The sequence below is a fragment of the Odocoileus virginianus genome, chromosome 6 (assembly GCF_023699985.2).
Source record: "Odocoileus virginianus isolate 20LAN1187 ecotype Illinois chromosome 6, Ovbor_1.2, whole genome shotgun sequence".
Lineage (NCBI taxonomy): Eukaryota > Metazoa > Chordata > Mammalia > Artiodactyla > Cervidae > Odocoileus > Odocoileus virginianus.
In genome coordinates, this window is record NC_069679.1 from 25,496,341 (window position 1) to 25,515,470 (window position 19,130).

Consider the following 19,130-nt stretch of genomic DNA (forward strand, 5'->3'; position numbering starts at 1 on the left):
TAGAATTGATAAAATTGGAGGAGCCGTTTATGACCAGTAAACTGTATTTTTGTCTGCTTCTACTCTGGGCTACCTATAAATATAAACTTCAGTTTTAAGTAATCAGTTGAAACATGGGGTTAGTCTGCTAAACACTTTGCTAATTTTAAATTAAACAAGGTGATGCATTCAATGATAGACATCAATCTGATTTTTGTCTACTTTGCCAAATTTATAATATTTTTTCCCTTTTTTCTTCCTGTCATAAACTTTCTTCTTAGGATATTGCTCACAAAACTGTAGCCATGGTCTCTCTTCCATTAGGTCATACTGCAGCCCTGAACTTGGAAACCAGGTCACAGATAGGCTCAGAAGGTTAGGAGTATAATATTAATAACACTACTAATGTGCCAGCCCACTGTATTCAACTCAAAGATCATGAATTATCACTTTTCTGAAAACATTTACAATAATCCAGTGTTATAACAATTCAGTGTTAGTATGAGATTTACTTTTGTTTCTCTCTTCACAGTGAAGTCATGTCCTTGGAGGGAGATGAATGGGAGCTGAGTAAAGAAAATGTCCAACCTTTAAGGCAGGGGCGGATCATGTCCACACTTCAGGGAGCGCTGGCACAGCAGGACTCTGCCTGTAACTCTGCTCTTCAGCAACAAAAACGGTGTGTGGGGTGGTTGGAGCTCCACCAGTCATCATTCATCCCCAGCTGTGGTGGTTACTGTGGGCGTGGACCCACACAGGATGGCATAAGGAGTACTAAACTACTCTTCAAAAACTGGTAGTCTGAGAATCTGTTCCCCTCTTGCTTTCTCATCACACAACAGCTATCTAAAGATCCCCTCAAGTGCACTTAAGAACAAGAGCTATAGGATTTCATTTCACTGTGAAGCAGCCAAACTCTTGTATCAATAGAAATATTTCTCATACAGGGTGAACTGATAAGTAAAGCAAGTATCATATTATAGTATTTACCAAAAGAATTATGTCATTCTGAATCCTGAAACAGAATTAACTCTTTGAGACTAATCAATTAATGAAATTGCTTCTTTGTATTCTGAATACTGAGGGAGAGTGCATCTGTTTATCCTTTGTCTGCGCTCAATTATTAATGTTCTAGGAAAGTATTTTTGAGAATGTGTACAAAAGAAACAGTGGTCTCCAAAGAAAATATAAGACTTGGAGAAACTGAATTTAAGGAACTCAGGGTAATGAAAAGCTGAAAAATACCACTATATTGTTCAATATAGTGAACAATAAAACTTGCTGTCCTTTGAAAAATGTTTTGATAAATACACTTTTTTTCAAAACGGTAAACTAAAGTATTGGTTTCTACCTGCAGTCTCATGACCAAAAAATTCTTATATTATCAGCAAATTATCATAATTTTGATCTAATGAGTACCCTTGATCATCTCTTTGAATCTTTAAAAGCACTGGATTTTATGGTTTTGTTTCACAGATGGTGTTCTATTCTTAAATCTTTTTGATGACATTCTGTGACATTGTACTAGTTTTTCCACTTCACTAACTACTCTTCCTTTTTGCTTGTTGGCTTCCTACTTCATTTTACCTAAGTTTCTGTTCTTTGCCCTCTGTTCTTATTCCATATTCAAATTTTCCAGCGTTATTTAACTACTGTTTACATCTCTTACTTGCCTTCTAAATGTCTTTTTTTATCTACTTGTAACATATGATTAGATAAATATTTCACTAGTGTATGAGATACTGAATCTCTTCTCTCATGTAGGACCTTCCTTTTTCTACTCCATTTTGATGAATGGTATGAATTAATTGATTTAGTTGATTGCTAGGGATTGGTGCTTTTTTTTTAAGATCTATTTATTATTATTTTAAACTTTTGACTGTGCTGGGTCTTTGTTGCTGTGTGCAGGCTTTCTCTAGTTGTGGTGAGCAGGGACTGCTTTCGTTGCAGTGCGCAGGCTTCTTGTTGAGGTGGCTTCTCTTGTTGAGCACAAGCTCCAGGCACATGGGCTTCAGTAGCTGTGACTCTCAGTCTCAGCAGTTGTGGCGCAAGGGCTTAGTTGCTTCAAGGCATGTGGGCTCTTCCCAGAGCAGGGATTGAACTTGTGTCCCCTGCGCTGGCAAGCAGATTCTTAACCACTGGACTACCAGGGAAGCCCCTGATTTTTTTAAGTATAATTTGCATGCAGTGAAAGGCTCAGATTTTTAAATATGCTTAGGTGATTTTGATATACATTTCAAGACAGAACATTTTTATTACCTCAGAAGGTTCTCTCCTGCACCTTCCCAATCAATCTTCCCCTCTTTCATGAAGAAACCAGTGATCACATTTTTATCACCATAGGTTAGTTTTGTTTATTTTACTCTTTTATATAAATGGAATCATACAGTACTTTCAATATGTTTTTTAGGCATTTCCATGTTGCATGTATTTGTGGATTGTTCCCTTTTTTTTTTTTTTTTTTTTAACCGAGTAGTATTTCATTTGTTTATCCATTTATCAAATGATGGACAAATGGATTCTTTCCAGTTATGTGTTTTGTGGGTAAAGCTGCTATTTACATTCTTGAGTAAGACTTTTTGTGGACATAGATTTTCTTTTTTCTTGGAATAGCATTGCTAGGTCATAGAATAAGTGTTTGTTTTCCAAAGAGGTTGTAACATTTTACACTCCTATGAGCCACATATTAGAATCCATTTGCTCCAGACCCATTCCCATATTTAGTGTGGTCATTTTTTTTTTTTTTTTCATTTTAGCCATTCTGGTGAATGCATAATAGTATCTCATGATGGTTTTACTTCCCATCTCCAAGGTGACTACCGAAGTGAGCACTTATTTACTTGTTTATTGGCCATTTATATATCTTCTTTTGTGATGCGTTTGTTCAGATATTTTGCCTTATTTTACAATTGGAAGATTCCCCTGGAGGAGGGCATGGCACCCCACTCCAGTGTTCTTGCCTGAAGAATCCCCATGGACAGAGGAGCCTGGTGGTCTACAGTCCATGGGGTCACAAAGAGTTGGACATGACTAAGCATCTAAGCATACACATAGTCAGATTGCAAGAGTTCTTTATGTAGTCTGTATACAAGTCCCTTATCAAATATATGTTTTAAAATATTTTCTCCCAGTTCATGGCTATCTGTTTTCTTGGTGGTGTTTTTTGACAAGCAGAAGTTTTTAATTTTGGTATCTGATTAATTAGTGCTTTTCTTTTAGTACCTTTTGTATCTCCTCTAGGAAATCTTTGCCTGCCTAAAAGGTCCTTTTTTTTGAAAAAAGGAAAAAGTCCTGTGATTTGTTTTTTTTTTCTCCCTAGTAGCTATGTTTTAGCTTTTATGTTTAAGTCTGTGATTCATCCTAAATTTATCCTTGTGCATGGTATGAGGTTACAATAAAAGGTCTTATTCCTTCATCCCTACCCTCATATGCCTATCTAGTTGTTCTGCCTTCATTTATTGAAGAGAGTTTTTTGTCTCTCCCTATTAAATAGCTTTGGAGCTTTTGTCAAAAATCATTTGGCTGTGTATGTGTGGGTCATTTCCGGACTCTATTCTGTTCCATTGATCTAACTGTCTACCTTTTCATCAGTTGTATGTTGTCTTGATTAGCTTTATATAATAAGACTTGAAGTCAGGTAGAATAAGTTCTTCAACGTGTTCTTTTTCAAAATTGTTTCAGCTATTGTTGGTCTTTTGCTTTTCCAGATTTTAAAATCATTGTGTCAGTTTGTGAGACTGCTAGGATTTGAATTGGATTGCATTGAACCCATAGATAAATTTGGAGGTTTGCTGATTTTTACCAGTAGTGTCTTGATTTTTCTTTTTTCATTATTTCATTATCTCATACTTAAATCACCATTTTAATCACACAATTGTGGCCCCTTTTTAAATTTCTCCTATTCTTATACTGTTGTTATCAAACAGGGTTCTTGGATTCTTTAATCAATAGAAATTGATAAGAGGCCAGAGAAGACATTCAAGCAAGGCTTTACTGGGACTAGAGCTGCAGGGAGCAAAAACAAGTAACAGGTTCCCTTGCTTGCTTCCTGAACATGGGCTACCTGGTTCCCTAAAGGGAGTGGGGGTCGGGGCGGTTCAAGGTTTGGGCTGGAGGGGTGGCTTGGGTGATCTACCCACCCCCTTGGTTTTGCTGTATTCAGGGGTCATACTGCAGTATCCTGCTTTTGCTCTGGGCACCTTAGAAGCAGCAGTTGGGTTTTTGGTCTTTTTGTATCTTGTTGTTCAAAATTTGTTCCAACTGCTCATGTACACAGTTATTTTTTAGTCCCTTATAGTTTCTTTATATTCTGTTGCTCCAGAAAACATTTGTCCAGGTGCAAGCACTGTAGCCAAGAGTCCCAGGTCCCAGCCTTTTTCAGTGTTACCTGATTAATCTTTTTGAAATCTTTACTTAGCATATTCAAGGTACTCTCCAATTAAAGAACCACTACTGGCTTGAACAGGCAGAATCCAAGCTCTTTAAATTTGCATTTAAAGCATTCTCTTACCTCTCCAGATATCTCCATTTATTTCCAATACTGACTTTATGTTATAGCTTAATTTTCTCTGGATAAGTTCTCCGACTTTGACAACTTTACTCAGTACTGATTTCCCTCTCTCTTGGAAGACTCTTTTTTTCTTTGAAATCTTATGTTTCCTTCAGAGTCCCACCTTCTAGGACTGCTCCTGTAACACCTCCTGTTGACATCATGAAGCCTTTACTACCAGTTCTTGGCAATTATAAAATACAGCTCTGTATTATTAGTTGATTTTCATTTATGTACTATCTTTCTTATTAGAGCTTAAGGGTCTTTTGTGTCAGGGACTATTCTTATTCTTTATGTTAAACATAATCCCTTATACAGTTATTACTGAAAAATTGTGTATTTAAATTGTGGTTTTTTACATAACACTTCCCGTCTATTCTGACTGGTCAATCTTTAACTTCATCTTACCCCTCTGCCTTTGTAAGCACTTTATAAAGTCATATTTCACACTTTCTCTGAAACATTCCTCCAATTTTTATATGGTCTAATTCTTCTTTGACTAATGTTATCCATGGAATTTTTCTTTAAGAGTCTTATTTCTGTATATATATTTGTGTGTGTGTGTGTGTGTGTGTGTGTATTTAACTTCTTCAGTACTATCATATGCATGTAAAGGTAATGGGTGTCATTTATTGAGTACTAACTACTTACTTTGTCTAACACTTTACACTTAAGACTAATCAACCTAATAAGATAGATCATATTATTATCCCCATTTTACAGATGAAGTAACTGAAAGCAGAGTTTAAATAGCTTTTCTAATGTCACTCAGCTAGTGATTAGTTGAGCTGCACTGGAACCTTGGGAGTCTTGTTCCAGAGCTTTAAATGCTGTGTAATACTGCTTTTCTATAAATTGTCTTGAAATTTCTCTAATTTCTTCATATTTTATCTATCCAGTTGTTATCAAACTGAATCCTGATTATTTCTATTTTTTCTTTCTGTTTAACAAGCCCTCAATCTCCAGTACAGTTATCTAGATTGATATTAAATACTTAATAATGAATAAAAATAAAGGTGACACTTGTTCATTTGGATCTTATCACTATTGCTTATGCTAACATTTTCTGTTTAAATTTCAGGGCATTTGAATCTGAAATTCGATTTTATGCTGGAAATGACCCTCTGGATGTTTGGGATAGGTGAGTCAATTTAACAGGGCAATAGAAACTTAATAGATGGAGTTCTTATAGCTGTGCTTCTCAAACTGTGTTGTGTGAAGCAGTGTGTTAGAGTAGAGAGTAGTGTTTTTGAGACACAAAGAAGCAAAATAATCATAGTATATCTTCCTGAGGTGTGACTATGAGCTATACCCATCTGCCACCATCCTCATTATTTCCCACAGGTACATATTAGCAATATTTAGAAAAGTTTGAGAGGTACAGGTTTAGGACATGTCACTGAAAACCTCTAAATAAGCATTGTCAACATATTAGATATTTCTGCTTTGAAAAGTCCAGAATGGATCTTGGAACAAGACATGTTAAACTTGAAAAATAATTCATTTCCTCTCTTCCCATTCAGATATATTAACTGGACAGAGCAAAACTATCCTCAGGGCGGGAAGGAAAGCAATATGTCAACGTTATTAGAAAGAGCTGTAGAAGCACTACAAGGAGAAAAACGATATTATAATGATCCTCGATTTCTTAGTCTCTGGCTTAAGCTGGTAAGTCTTTCAGAAGTGCCATCTGAATTTAAAATATTAAATTAAGAGATTTTTCTCTATAGGTATCTTACACATCCAAAAACTGAGCTGTTCAGTAGATACTAAACATTCCATAAATACTCAGTATTTGTTAAATTGTTTCCATCTAGAGATACATTTTACCATAATTTTTTTAACCCATTAAAAGTGATCATAAGGCCTGTATGTCTCTCTGTAGGAATGGGTTATTTCTTGATTTTAATCATCATTAGGCCGTGCAGCTGTACTCAGGGAGGACGTATAGAACCAGCACATGGCAGTAGTATGATTATTTGGGAAAAGCTTTTGTAGGTGATTCTGCTGTTCCTTTCTTCCATTTTTTGAATCATCACCATAAAAAAAGTGTTGTTTATGTTTTATCTGTCTTTCGGTTTTTTTCACTTAGTATGTTGCTATAATTAAAACTGTTGACCTGACCACTTTCTACTGTCTTACTTGACATGTAGTTCTTTTAAGAACACCTTTGAGGATTTTTTATGAAAACATCTCTTTATAAAAATGACAACCAGAGTTTCTTAGACATTAACTCTTTTCTTTTATCCTAAAAGAGATTAGAGAAAAGCAACTGGGGACTTCCTGGTGGTCCAGTGGTTAAGAATCTACCTTCCAATGCAGGGGACAGAGTTTCGATCCCTGGTTGGAGAACTAAGATCCCACATGCCATGGGGCAACAAAGCCACACATGACAACTACTGAGCCTGCACACCACAACTAAAGAGAAGCCCGCACATCTCAAAAAAAGATCTCACCTAACCCAACTAAGACCTGATGCAGCCAAAAATAAATAAATAAATAAATTTTTTTTTAAAAAAGGAAAAAAGGCAAGTGATAAATATTTAGAATAGAAGTTTAGGTGATAGAATTAGATATTGGATAAAAACTTTAATAAAATATATAAAAAATTTAAAATAAGTAGTCAAGTAATTCTAAATAATAGACTGTTTTCAACAATCATTTTAATATGATGAAATACCAACACTGGAAATTAATAAGTTTTCTGGCTAAAATATATCTCTATATTTCTGGCTAAAATATAATCAAATAATTATTAATATAGTTAAATGAATCTTGAAGACATAATTATCTTGATTTCTGCAGGTCATTTGTCATATCTTGGCATCCTTATGTAAGTTGGTGACATTACCTTAGGGATAAGAAGTTATGGGAATTTATAAGAAAGGGTGGCACACAAAGAATGCTAAACAGATTTGTTGGTATGGAGACTGTGGTTCCTGATGGTGTACTAATAGATTTTGTTGTTCATTCTATTTTATATAATATTCTTATATGTGACTTGTTAGAAGATTGAACTAAATAAACCTCTAAAGCAACATTTAATCCCAGGTTTCTATGATTATATTTAGTTGGAGCTATTAAAAGTAGTAATTGGAATAATTTCTCTGTTCATTTGTGTTAACTCAATGTTTGTAGTGACGACCAATGGTTATCATAGAGTAAAAAGCATAATCTAAACCAATGCTCCTGAAAGAATGATCTTAGACTGTTCAAGATAAGTACAAAAATTGAGAGTAAGCGTTTAGAAATTTTATTGACAGTTTAACATTGACACTTCTATGCACATCATTTTTCTAGTAGCTTCTATTTTTATTGTATTTTTAAAAAATATCAGTCAACAATGCAATGGAAACTTTTAGACACACATGCCTAAAACTGTCCTCTTCACCACAGGTAATTGGAGAAGCACTGGTCTAGATAACCCTCAAATTCAAATTATTAGCCCTAGAGTGATCAGCAGTAATCTAAACTTTGTACCTGGGAAACAGGTGCATATTAAATTATTTTGCTCTCTTTCTTATTCAAGAGGAGTAAAGATGGTTCCTCACACTACTCTTTTGCTTTGCAGAAAGTTTTCTCCAGTCATTTTTATAAAGGATAACTATAATCTAGCTAAGGAAAAATTTGTTCTTAGAAAATATCCAGTATTTTTAGTTAAAAGTTTAAAATGGTTTTAATTTGACTTTTTAAGAGTTACCAGAAAGATATATTTAACTTTTGAATCAATTAATCTAACCATCTTATCCTTTTATTTATGTTATTTCTTAAGTGATCTTATTCAGCACTCTGGAATAATCCAAACTGTATTCACTGCCCCATGCTGCACCACAGCTGTGCAGAAAACCATTACTGAAGTGCAGTCAATTTTAAACTTTATGCAGTAGTAGATATCAAGGACTTGCTCTTACAGTGATAAGCATTGAGAATTATTACTTTGCTTGAAATATCATCACATGTGGGAAAACATCTCTAATTTGAATAAGCAGAAAAACTCCATTACTGAATTACTATGAAATTAAACTATAAGATACTAATAGGTTTTGTTAAAGATATAAATGGAACATTTCATTTTTTTCTACTAGACCATGGGTGGGGACTGGAATGTAGTAGAGAGCAATGTTTTCTGCCTTTGTGGAACTTACTTTATTGAGGAAGACAGATGGTAAGCAATTAATTGTAAGTGTAACAGAAGAGAAAGAGGGAAAGTGTTGAGATATATGGTAAAACATACCAGGCAGACTAAACCAAGGCTAGACAATCAGGAATAGAAAGATATGAATGAAAATATATGTAGTAAATGAACAGGAGAAAATGTTATCCTCTGCAGTAGTAAAAGAACTCTTAACAAGAACACTGAAATGCTACTTTTATATGAAAGTAGAAACTTAAAAATAAGTATTAGCTATGAAATTATATTTGGAAATAACTACTAACATTTTAAATTTGTATAACCGTCTTAGAAAGCAATTTACTTTTTAACATAGTTCCACTTATAGGAATTTATCTTAAGGGAATAATGTAAAATGTGAAAGGCAATATGCTTAAAGGTATTCTTTACACAATTATTTACAATTGTAAAAAATTAAAAGTGGTTTGTCCAAAAAATAAGGGAATAGTTAAATGATGAAAGGTCTACTAGATGGAACATTGTTCACCCATTCAAAAATATTAATTAAGTAGCAGCATGGAAAAATGAATGATGAACAGTTAAATGGAATAAAAATATTTAATTATGATTAAAACTATAAAATGACAAAAATCTTTTTATCCTGTGGAAAGATGATATATGTTCCTTTTTTTACTCAAGAGAAAAATAAAGACTGAAAAAATACATCAAACTTGTTGGTGGTGTGGGATTTTTAGTGACCCCCCTCCCTTTCCCTTTTTGCTGCTAGAATTATCTGTATTATAGCTGGTCTTAAAAAGTTCCCTTTTAAAATATAGATTTGACCATGTCATTTCTTTGCTTATAGCTCTCCTACCCCAACACATATAACATTGACTATCAGGTATATTTACAATTGATGAGCTTGACTTTCAAGCCTGGTCACACCTTTTTTCCCCAAACTTCTATCTAGCCTACACTTCCACAAACTTAGTCTTCAGTGTCTTTGCTTATGCTTTTTTCTCTGCCTAGAGTGCACTTCATTTCCCACCCTTTACCTTATGTAAGTCTATTTCCTCTTAAGGGCCACATTCCAATGTCATGCATTCTTGAAAGCTTTCTTCCCCATTTCTTTTTCTTACAAATTAATTCCTTACTTTTGTCAGGTAAGGGATTAGTGTAAATGTGTTTTAGGTCCTCCCAATATACCTTATAATCTTGTGTTATAATAGATAATATTTTTTTCAGTGCAGAGACTACATATTGTATCTCCAGTGACTGGCACAAAACAGACAATATGTGAAGAAAAATTGGTTAACTGCTGATGCTTTTAATTTGTTACAGGGGCATTTATGCAACGAGCCTTTGGATATGTACAGTTATCTACATAACCAAGGAATTGGCATTTCACTTGCTCAGTTTTATATCTCATGGGCTGAAGAATATGAAGCTAGAGAAAACTTTAAGAAAGCAGATCTGATATTTCAGGAAGGTATTGAACAGAAGGCTGAACCACTGGAAAGACTGCAGTCCCAGCACAGGTAGACTTTCTCTCTGGAACTTTTCTTAACTCTTTAATAGATACAGAAAGGTGTTTTGCATCTGAATAAAGTGCTCTCTGTGGATTGGCAAGTTAACTTCATTACTATTCAGTTTTTTTAAAGACATATTTAAATATTTTCTATTTAACATACAGTAAAATCTAGTCTGATGTACAGTTCTGTATGTTTCAGAAGTAAATAGAAACATGTAACCATTATCATAGTTAAGATATATTTGAATAATTTCATCACTCCATAGAATTCCCATGTTATTTTGTGGTCAACACCTACTCACAGTCCCAACCTCTGGCAACCATTGATCTATTCTCCAGCCCTATAGTTTAGAATTTTCCATAATGTCATGTCAGTGGAATCATATAGTATATATAGTCTTTTGATTCTGGCTGCTTTCATTTAGCATAACACATTTGAGTTGTAAGAGTTCTTTATTCTGAATACAAGTCTTTTGTCAGATGAGTGATTTGTAAACCTTTTCTCCCAGCTTAATTCTAGGAGTGACTTTTATAGAACAGAAGTTTTTAATTTTGAAGTTTAGTTTATCAATTATTTCTTGTATGGGTTGTGCTTTTGGTATATCTAAGAATTCCATCTAGCTGCAGGTCACAAAGATTTTTCTCCTGTGTTTTTATCCTGAAGTGTTATAGTTTTACTTTTTGTTTTTAAATTTGTGATCCATTTTGAGTTAATTTTTGTAGAAGGTATTAAGGTTCTTTTTTTTTGCCTATGAGCCTTATTTATTCATGTGCCTTTTGTTGAAAAGATTTTCTCCATTGAAGTACCTTTGCATTTTTGTCAAAAATCAAGTGATCATATTTATGTAGGTTTATTTCTGTTACTCTGTTTTCTCTTTTGATCTTTATGTCTATCATTGGTATATATTGCACTATCTAGATTGCTGAAGAGTTACAGTAAGTCTGGAAATCAGTTAATTGTTTTTTTTAACTCTTCTAGTTCATTTGACTTTCTGTATAAATTCTAGAATCAGCTTTCTGGGATTTTGATTAGTATTATGCATGAACAAGATGTATTTCTCCATTTATTTAGATTTTTTATTTCTTTGAATAGGCTTTGGTGGTTTTTTTATCTTTCAAGGACTTGGTCCACTTCATCTAAGTGATGAGTTAATGGGCAGTTGTTCATGGTATTTCTTTATTATCTTTTAAATGTCTATAGATTAGGTAGTGACCTTCCTCCTTTGTTTTTTTTCATATTGATAATCCTGATATTGGTCCTCTAGTTTATCAATTTCTATTGATCTTTTTAGGAAATCAACTTTTGCTCCCATTGATTTTTTTTAATCTTAATTGATACTCTGCTCCTAATTTTATCAATTTCTGCTCTTTATTATTTCCTTCTTTATGCTTACCTTGGGTTTAACTTGCCCCTTTTCTAATTTAAGGTGACACTTAGAGAACTGTTTTCCAGATAGAGCTTTTTTTTCTAATATAAAAAATTTCTATCTAAGCACTGCTTTAGCTTTATCCCACAGATTTTTTTTTTTTTTTGCGCCCCCTCCCCCCTATCCCACAGATTTTGATAATAACACTATATTTTCATTTTCATTCAGTTCAAAATATTTTCTAATTTTCCTTGTGTCTTCCTTTTGATCCATGGGATATATAGAAGTGTATTATTAGGAAGTGCTTGGAGATTTTCCAGGTATCTCCCTGTTACTGATTTCTAGACCATAATCTATATAGTTTCAAGTCTTTCTAATTTATTAAGGTTCATTTTATGGCCCAGAATATGTCAATGTTTTGTGTACACCTGAAAAATGTGTTTTGTGCTGTTTTGGAATAAAATATTTTATAAATGTCATTTTTAGGTCAAGTAGATTGGTAGTCAGTTCTGTCTGGTCTTCTGTACCCTTGCTGACTTTCTGTTTACTTATTCTGTCAATTACTGAGATACGAATCTTGAAGTCTCTTTTATTGTGGTTTTTTTGTGGGATTTTATTTTTGTTTTTTTTTTGCCACACAGCTTGTGGAATCTTTGTTCCCCTTCCGGGAATTGAAATTGGGCCCTTGAAAATGAGAGTTAAGAGTCCCAACCACTGGACCACCAGGGAATTCCCTCTTTTATTGTGAATTTATCTCTTTCTTCTCTGAGCTCCTATCAGCCTTGCTACATATATTTTGAAGTTTTATTAAGTATATACACATTTAGAATTGATCCCTTTATCATTTTATAATGTTCATCTTTATCCCTGGTCATACTTCTTCTGAAGTCAGCTTGATCCGATATTAATATAGCCAGTCCAGCTTTCTTTAGTTTTCATGATACATCTTTTCTTTTCTTTACTTTTTTTCCATCAGTTTTAAAGGTATGCAACCATTGCCACAATCTAATTTTACATTTTTAATACCCCAAAATGAATTCCGTACTTATTATTATTCCACAGGACTGGAAAAGGGTCAGTTTTCATTCCAATCCCAAAGAAAGGCAATGCCAAAAAATGTTCAAACTACCACACAATTGCACTCATCTCACATGCTAACAAAGTAATACTCAAAATTCTCCAAGCTAGGCTTCAACAGTACGTGAACCGAGAACTTCCAGACATTCAAGCTGGATTTAGAAAAGGCAGAGGAATCAGAGATCAAATTGCCAACATCTGTTGGATCATAGAAAAAGCAAGAGAATTCCAGAAAAACATCTACTTATGCTTCATTGACTATACTAAAGCCTTTGACTCTGTGGATCACAACAAACTGGAAAATTCTGAAAGAGATGGAAATACCAGACCACCTTACCTGCCTCCTGAGAAATCTGTATGCAGGTCAAGAAGCAACAGTTAGAACCAGACACGGAATAACAGACTGCTTCCAAATTGGGAAAGGAGTACATCAAGGCTGTATATTGTCACCCTGCTTATTTAACTTATATGCAGAATACATCATTTGAAATGCCAGGCTGGATGAAGCACAAGTTGGAATCAAGATTGCCAGGAGAAATATCAATAACCTCAGATATGCAGAAGACACCACCCTTATGGCAGAAAGTGAAGAAGAACTAAAGAGGCTCTTGATGAAAGTGAAAGAGGAGAGAGAAAAAGCTGGGTTAAAACTCAACATTCAGAAAACTAAGATCATGGCACCCAGTCCCATCACTTCATGGTAAATAGATGAGGAAACAATGGAAACAGTGACAGATTTTTATTTTCTTGGGCTCCAGAATCACTGCAGATGGTGACTGCAGCCATGAAATTAAAGACACTTGCTCCTTGGAAGAAAAGCTCTGACCAACCTAGACAGTATATTAAAAAGCAGAGACATTACTTTGCCAACAAAGATCCATATAGTCAAAGCTATGGTTTTTCCAGTAGTCATGTATGGATGTGAGAGTTGGACTATAAAGAAAGCTGAGCACCTAAGAATTGATGCTTTTGAATGGTGGTGTTGGAGAAGACTCTTGAAAGTCCCTTGGACCGCAAGGAGATCAAACCAGTCAATCCTAAAGGAAATCATTCCTGAATATTAATTGGAAGAACTGATGCTGAAGCTCCATTTCTTGGGCCACCTGCTGCAAAGAAATGACTCGTTGGAAAAGACCTGATGCTGGGAAAGATTGAAGACAGGAGACAGGGATGACAGAGGATGAGATGGTTGGATGGCATCACCAATTTGATGGACATGAGTTTGAGCATGCTCCCAGAGTTGGTGATGGACAGGGAAGCCTGGCCTGGTGCAGTCCATGGGGTTCCAAAGAGTCAGATACAACTGAGCAACTGAACTGATTAGCAGTGACTCTGCATTCCCTCTCAATCCAGTTCCAGGCAACCATTAATCTGCTTTCTCTCTCTGGATTTGCCTATTCTGGGCTTGCACATAAATGGAATCCTACATTATGTGGTCTTTTGTGACTGGCTTCTTTCATTTAGTGTATTTTCAAGGTTCGTTATAGATGAACATAGTTGTGGCATATATCAGTATTTCATTTTTATTGCTGAATAATATGTCATTCTATAGATATAGTGCATGATTTATCCATTCATCAATTATTGGGCATTAGGTTGTTTTCATTTTTTGGCAATTATGAAATGATCCTGCTACAAACATTCATATTACAGGATTTTGTGTGGATTTCCTTTTATTAACAAAGGGGGTTCTTTTTTATTGAAGGGTAGTTGATGTACAGTGCTGTAGAAGTTAAAGGTATACAGTGTAGTAATCCACAATGTTTCAAGGTTATACTCCAGGTGGTGCTAGTTGCCACCTAGTGCTAGCTGCCATTGAACTAGGCGTAAGAAATGTGGATTTGATCCCTAGATCAGGAAGATCTTGCATGGCAACCACTGAAGTATTCTTGCCTGGAGAATCCAATTGGCAGAGGAGCCTGGCTGGCCACAATCCATAGAGTCACAAAGAGTTGGGCACAACTGAAGTGACAGTGTGCATACATATTCCATCTATAGTTATTATAAAATATTGACTATATTCCTTGTGTTGTACAATATGTCTATGTAGCTTAGTTTATACCTAATAGTTCATACCTTCCTATCCCCTACCCCTATTTTGCCTCTCCCCACTAGTAACCACTAGTTTGTTCCCTATATCTGTAAGTTTCTTTTTTGTTTTATTCACTAGTTTGTTGTATTTTTTAGATTCCACTTTTAAGTGATATTATGCAGTATTTGTTTCTTGGTCTGACTTACTTCACTTAACATAATCCCCTCCAAGTCCATCCATATTGTTGCAAATGGCAAAATTTTATTCTTTTTTATGACTGAATAGTATTCTACTATGTATACCACATCTTGTTTATCCATTCAGCTGTTGGTAACACTTGGGTTGCTTCCATATCTTGACAATTATAAATGATGCTGCTGTGAACACTGGGGTGCATGTACTTTTCATATTAGTGTCTTTGTTTTTTTCAGATATATACCCAGGAATGGAATTGCTGGGTAATATGGTAGTTCTATTTTTAGTTTTTTGAGCAACCTCCATGCTCTTTTCCACACTGGCTGCAGCGATTTACAGTCCCACTAACATTGTTTAAGGATTCTCTTTTCTCCATATCCTTGACAACATTTGTGATTTGTGTTCTTTCTGATGATGGTCATTCTGACAGGTGTGAGGTGATATCTCATTGTGGTTTTGACTTGCATTTCCCTGAAGATTACTGATGTCAAGCAACTTTCCATGTGCTTTTTAGCTATCTGCCTTTCCTCTTTGGAAAAGCAGTTTGTTATGGTCCTCTCTCCATTTTTAAATCAGGTTTCTCTTTTCCCTTTTAACCTGTCAGTGTCTTTTTATTAAAAGTGGTTCTTAATACACAGCAAAGAGTTGGATATTGTGTTTTTCTCAACTCTCATAATGTTTTTTATGTGGTTTATTTAGAACATTTTGATGGAATCACCAATTTTGTGGGATTTAGATATGTTATTTTAATATTTGTTTTCAGTTTCTCAGTCTTTTGTTCCTTTGTTGCCCTTTTCCTGTCTTCTTTTGGATTGTTTGATTTTTAGTATTTCATTTTAATTTATTTTATTGAATTTTTGGTTGTTTTTTTAGTGATTCCTCTAGGGTATATAATACATAGACCTAACCTTTCACAGTCTACTTAGAGTTAATATTTTACCACTTCAAGTAAAATAATAGAAGCTTTATAATCATATAGGTTCTAAATCTTGCCTACTTTCTTGATATACTGGTGTTAAATATTACATACATTGAAAATCCCATCAGACAATGTTATAATTTTTGCTTTCAAAAGCCATATGTATTTTAAAGAACTTAGGAGAAAAATAGGCTGTTATATTTACCTTATTTTTGTTCTCCTTATTCCTGAAGTTCCTCTGACATCCTTTCCTGTCAGACAAAAGACGTTTTTTCTAGCTATTCATTTAGAGTGAATCTTTTCCAATAAATTCTCTTAGTTTTTCTTCATCTGAGAATGTCTTTTTTTTTTTTTTCCCCCAGCCTCACAGCATGCAGAATCTTGATTTCCTAACAAGGGATCAAACCCGTGCCCCCTGTTTTGGAAGCATGGAATTTTAACCACTGGACCCCCAGGGAAGCCCCTGAGACTGTCTTTATTCATCTTTATTTCTGAAGGATATTTTCATTGGATGTAGAATTCTGGTCCAACAATTCTTTTAGCGTGTTTCTGTCTTCGACTCTCTGATACCTGATGGGTCATCTACAATCATTTAAATGGTTCGTCCCCCTTTTTTGTAATTTTCGTTGATTTTCTCTGGCTAAGTTTTTTTTTTCTTTAACATTGCTTTTTAGCAATTTGATCATGATGTGTCTAGATATGATTGCCTTTATATTTAATCCATTTGGGGTTTACTGGGCTTTCTGAATTTGTAAAGACATGCCTTTCACAAAATTTGAAAAGTTTTCAGCCATTATTTTTAAAGTACTTTTCTGTACCTTTTCTTCTGGGACTTCAGTTCCACACATATTAGATTCTCTTTAGTTGAAACAAAATTTTAACTTTATTCTTTCTATTCTTTAGGGTGGGCAATTTTTATTGATTTTTCTTCAGGTTCATTTACTCTTTTTTCAGTCTTCTCCATTCTGATAATGAGTATATCCAGTAAATTGTTTATTTCAGATATTGTGTTTTTCAGGTCTAAAATTTCTATTTGATTCTTTTTCATAGTTTCTGTGTGTCAGTTGAGAATTTCTATCTTTCCATTCATTTAAAATATTTTTACCTTTATATTATGGAGCATCATTGTGTTAGCTGCTTTAAAATCTGTCTGAAAACTCAACACCTGGGTCATTTGATGTTTTTATTTTTTTTATTAATTAGTTTATTTTAATTGGAGGACAATTACTTTACAATATTGTGATTTTATATTATTCTTTATATATAAAATTTCTTCATAAATACCAATCATGGTTGTGCTGTGATTTCTGTATTTATATTTTTGGTCACTGTGCTGTAATGTGCTTTGTCACTCAGTTGTGTCCAACTCTTTGCGACCCCACGGACTGTAGCCCTCCAGACTCCTCTGTCCTTGGGGATTCTCCAGGCAAAAATACTGGGGTGGGTTTTTATGCCCTCTTCCAGGGGATCTTGCCAACCCAGGAATCGAACCCAGTTCTCCCACATTGCAGGCAGATTCTTTACAGTCTGAACCACCAGGGAAGCTGTCATTTGATGTTTGTATCTCTGTTTTTCCTTTGAGAATTGGTCACATTTTCCGGGTTCTTTATATGTCAGGTGATTTTGGATTATATACTAGACATTTACACTGGTGTTATTAGACTCTAGGTCCTATTAGTTAATGTTGATGCTTTTGTCTTATTAGGTAACCAGCCTTCAGATATGATTTCTTTTTCAACTTATGTGGGTAGTGGTTCTAATGTCAGTTAAATTTTCAGAGACCCTTAGGTCTATCCCATTTGTCTGTTGCTCCAGGGTTAGTCTAGGGCTTGGACAGTGGTTTATATTTTAGTTCAGTTCTCAGAGCCTTTTGTGTGCTGCTTTGGGTCTGCTCTGTGTATGCATAACTCAAGGGTGGTACAGGGCTTGTGCCAATTCATATACAGAATCAGGAGATTCTCTTCAGCTCATCCCCTCCAATATTTCTCCCATACTCACTGGCCCTCACAGTCCCCTTTTTCCTTTCCTCTGGACAGAAAGATGAGGTTTCTTTAGGAGTTTTAGCTTCCTGCACTGCTAATGTAACAATTCAAAACCATATGGAAAAGAGAAGGGGGGAAAAAAAACAGGAAATAGCCTTGAGTGGGTTGTTTCTTTAAGTTTGACTCCTCTCCACAGTCCACTTGCTTTTGTTTACTTTTTAGAGACCTTGGTTGCTTTTTTTGTATTTTGTCTGGAGTTTTTAATTCTTTTTTTTTTTAGTTTTTTTTTTTTATGGAGTTTTTAATTCTAATCAGTGAGAAAGAGAGAAACTAATATGGGCTTATTCCATCTTGGCCAGCATTTGCAGTTTATTCAGTTTCTTTACCCTTTTGATAATACTTAAAACTTTGGCAACAGCACAGAAGTTTAGTCTTCAAATTTCTACCAGCTTTACTAAAAAGTAAAATTCATGTTGAATGCAACTTCATTCATCTGATTCAGGAAAAATGTTGGGGTAGGGAGTTGGGTGGGGATTCTATGTAGCAAGAGAGACAATAAAATAGATGTGTCAAGATGTTAACAATTAGTGAATCTAGGTAAAGAGTATATGGGTGCTCACTTACTCTTTCAACTATTTTGTGAGTTTAAAAAGTCATAATAAAAAGTTGATGGGAACTCTGATCTTAATATATTCTATAATCTTAATCTAAAACACTGATCTAATCCTGCAACCTGCTGGTGCTCTTCAGAGTATTTTTGATTGGTCAAATTTGGACATACAAATTTGGACCTTCTCTGATTTCAAGGTGGCTTTCTTTGTTTCTGAGAGAATAAACATTTTTTTTTTGCTATTTCTATATATTTCTTCCCTTACATCCTACTCTTTTCCCTTGTTTAGCAAATTAGGAAATTGAATCTGGACAGTAGTGTTCATCTCACCAACTGTTAATTGTCCCTTCTCTTACTTTAGACAATTCCAAGCTCGAGTGTCTCGGCAAACTCTGTTGGCACTTGAGAAAGAAGAGGAGGAGGAAGTTGTGGGGTCTTCTGTACCGCAGCGGAGCACGCTGGCTGAACTAAAGAGCAAAGGAAAAAAGACAGCAAGAGCCCCAATCAGCCGTGTGGGGGGTGCTCTCAAGGGTGAGTTTGTTAGTGTTGTTATGGGAAGCTTTTTGTTTCAGGTGGTAGGCAAATTATGTAAGGAAATCATGTATAAATATATATATGAACATTGTCCTCCTGTTCTGAATACTAGGAAGCAAAAAAGAAGTCTTAAGGAGAAGCTGAAATCACAGTGTGCAGTAACACTAAAACATATCAGCATTTTGTGTCTTTAAGAAAAACCTATTCTGGGACTCGTATAATGCAAAGAAAGAGGGAAAGACAG

General features: G+C 34.7%; 1 protein-coding gene across 1 annotated transcript in view; it reads left to right on the forward strand.

Moving 5' to 3' along the window:
• The window catches only part of BUB1B (BUB1 mitotic checkpoint serine/threonine kinase B), a 53,275-nt gene that overhangs the window by 2,818 nt on the left and 31,327 nt on the right, over nucleotides 1-19,130 (forward strand). The window contains exons 2-6 of the mRNA XM_020872348.2: nucleotides 512-658; nucleotides 5,610-5,669; nucleotides 6,052-6,196; nucleotides 9,981-10,177; nucleotides 18,714-18,883. Coding sequence (XP_020728007.2) covers nucleotides 512-658; nucleotides 5,610-5,669; nucleotides 6,052-6,196; nucleotides 9,981-10,177; nucleotides 18,714-18,883 — 719 coding nt within the window. The remainder of the gene's footprint in view (nucleotides 1-511; nucleotides 659-5,609; nucleotides 5,670-6,051; nucleotides 6,197-9,980; nucleotides 10,178-18,713; nucleotides 18,884-19,130) is intronic.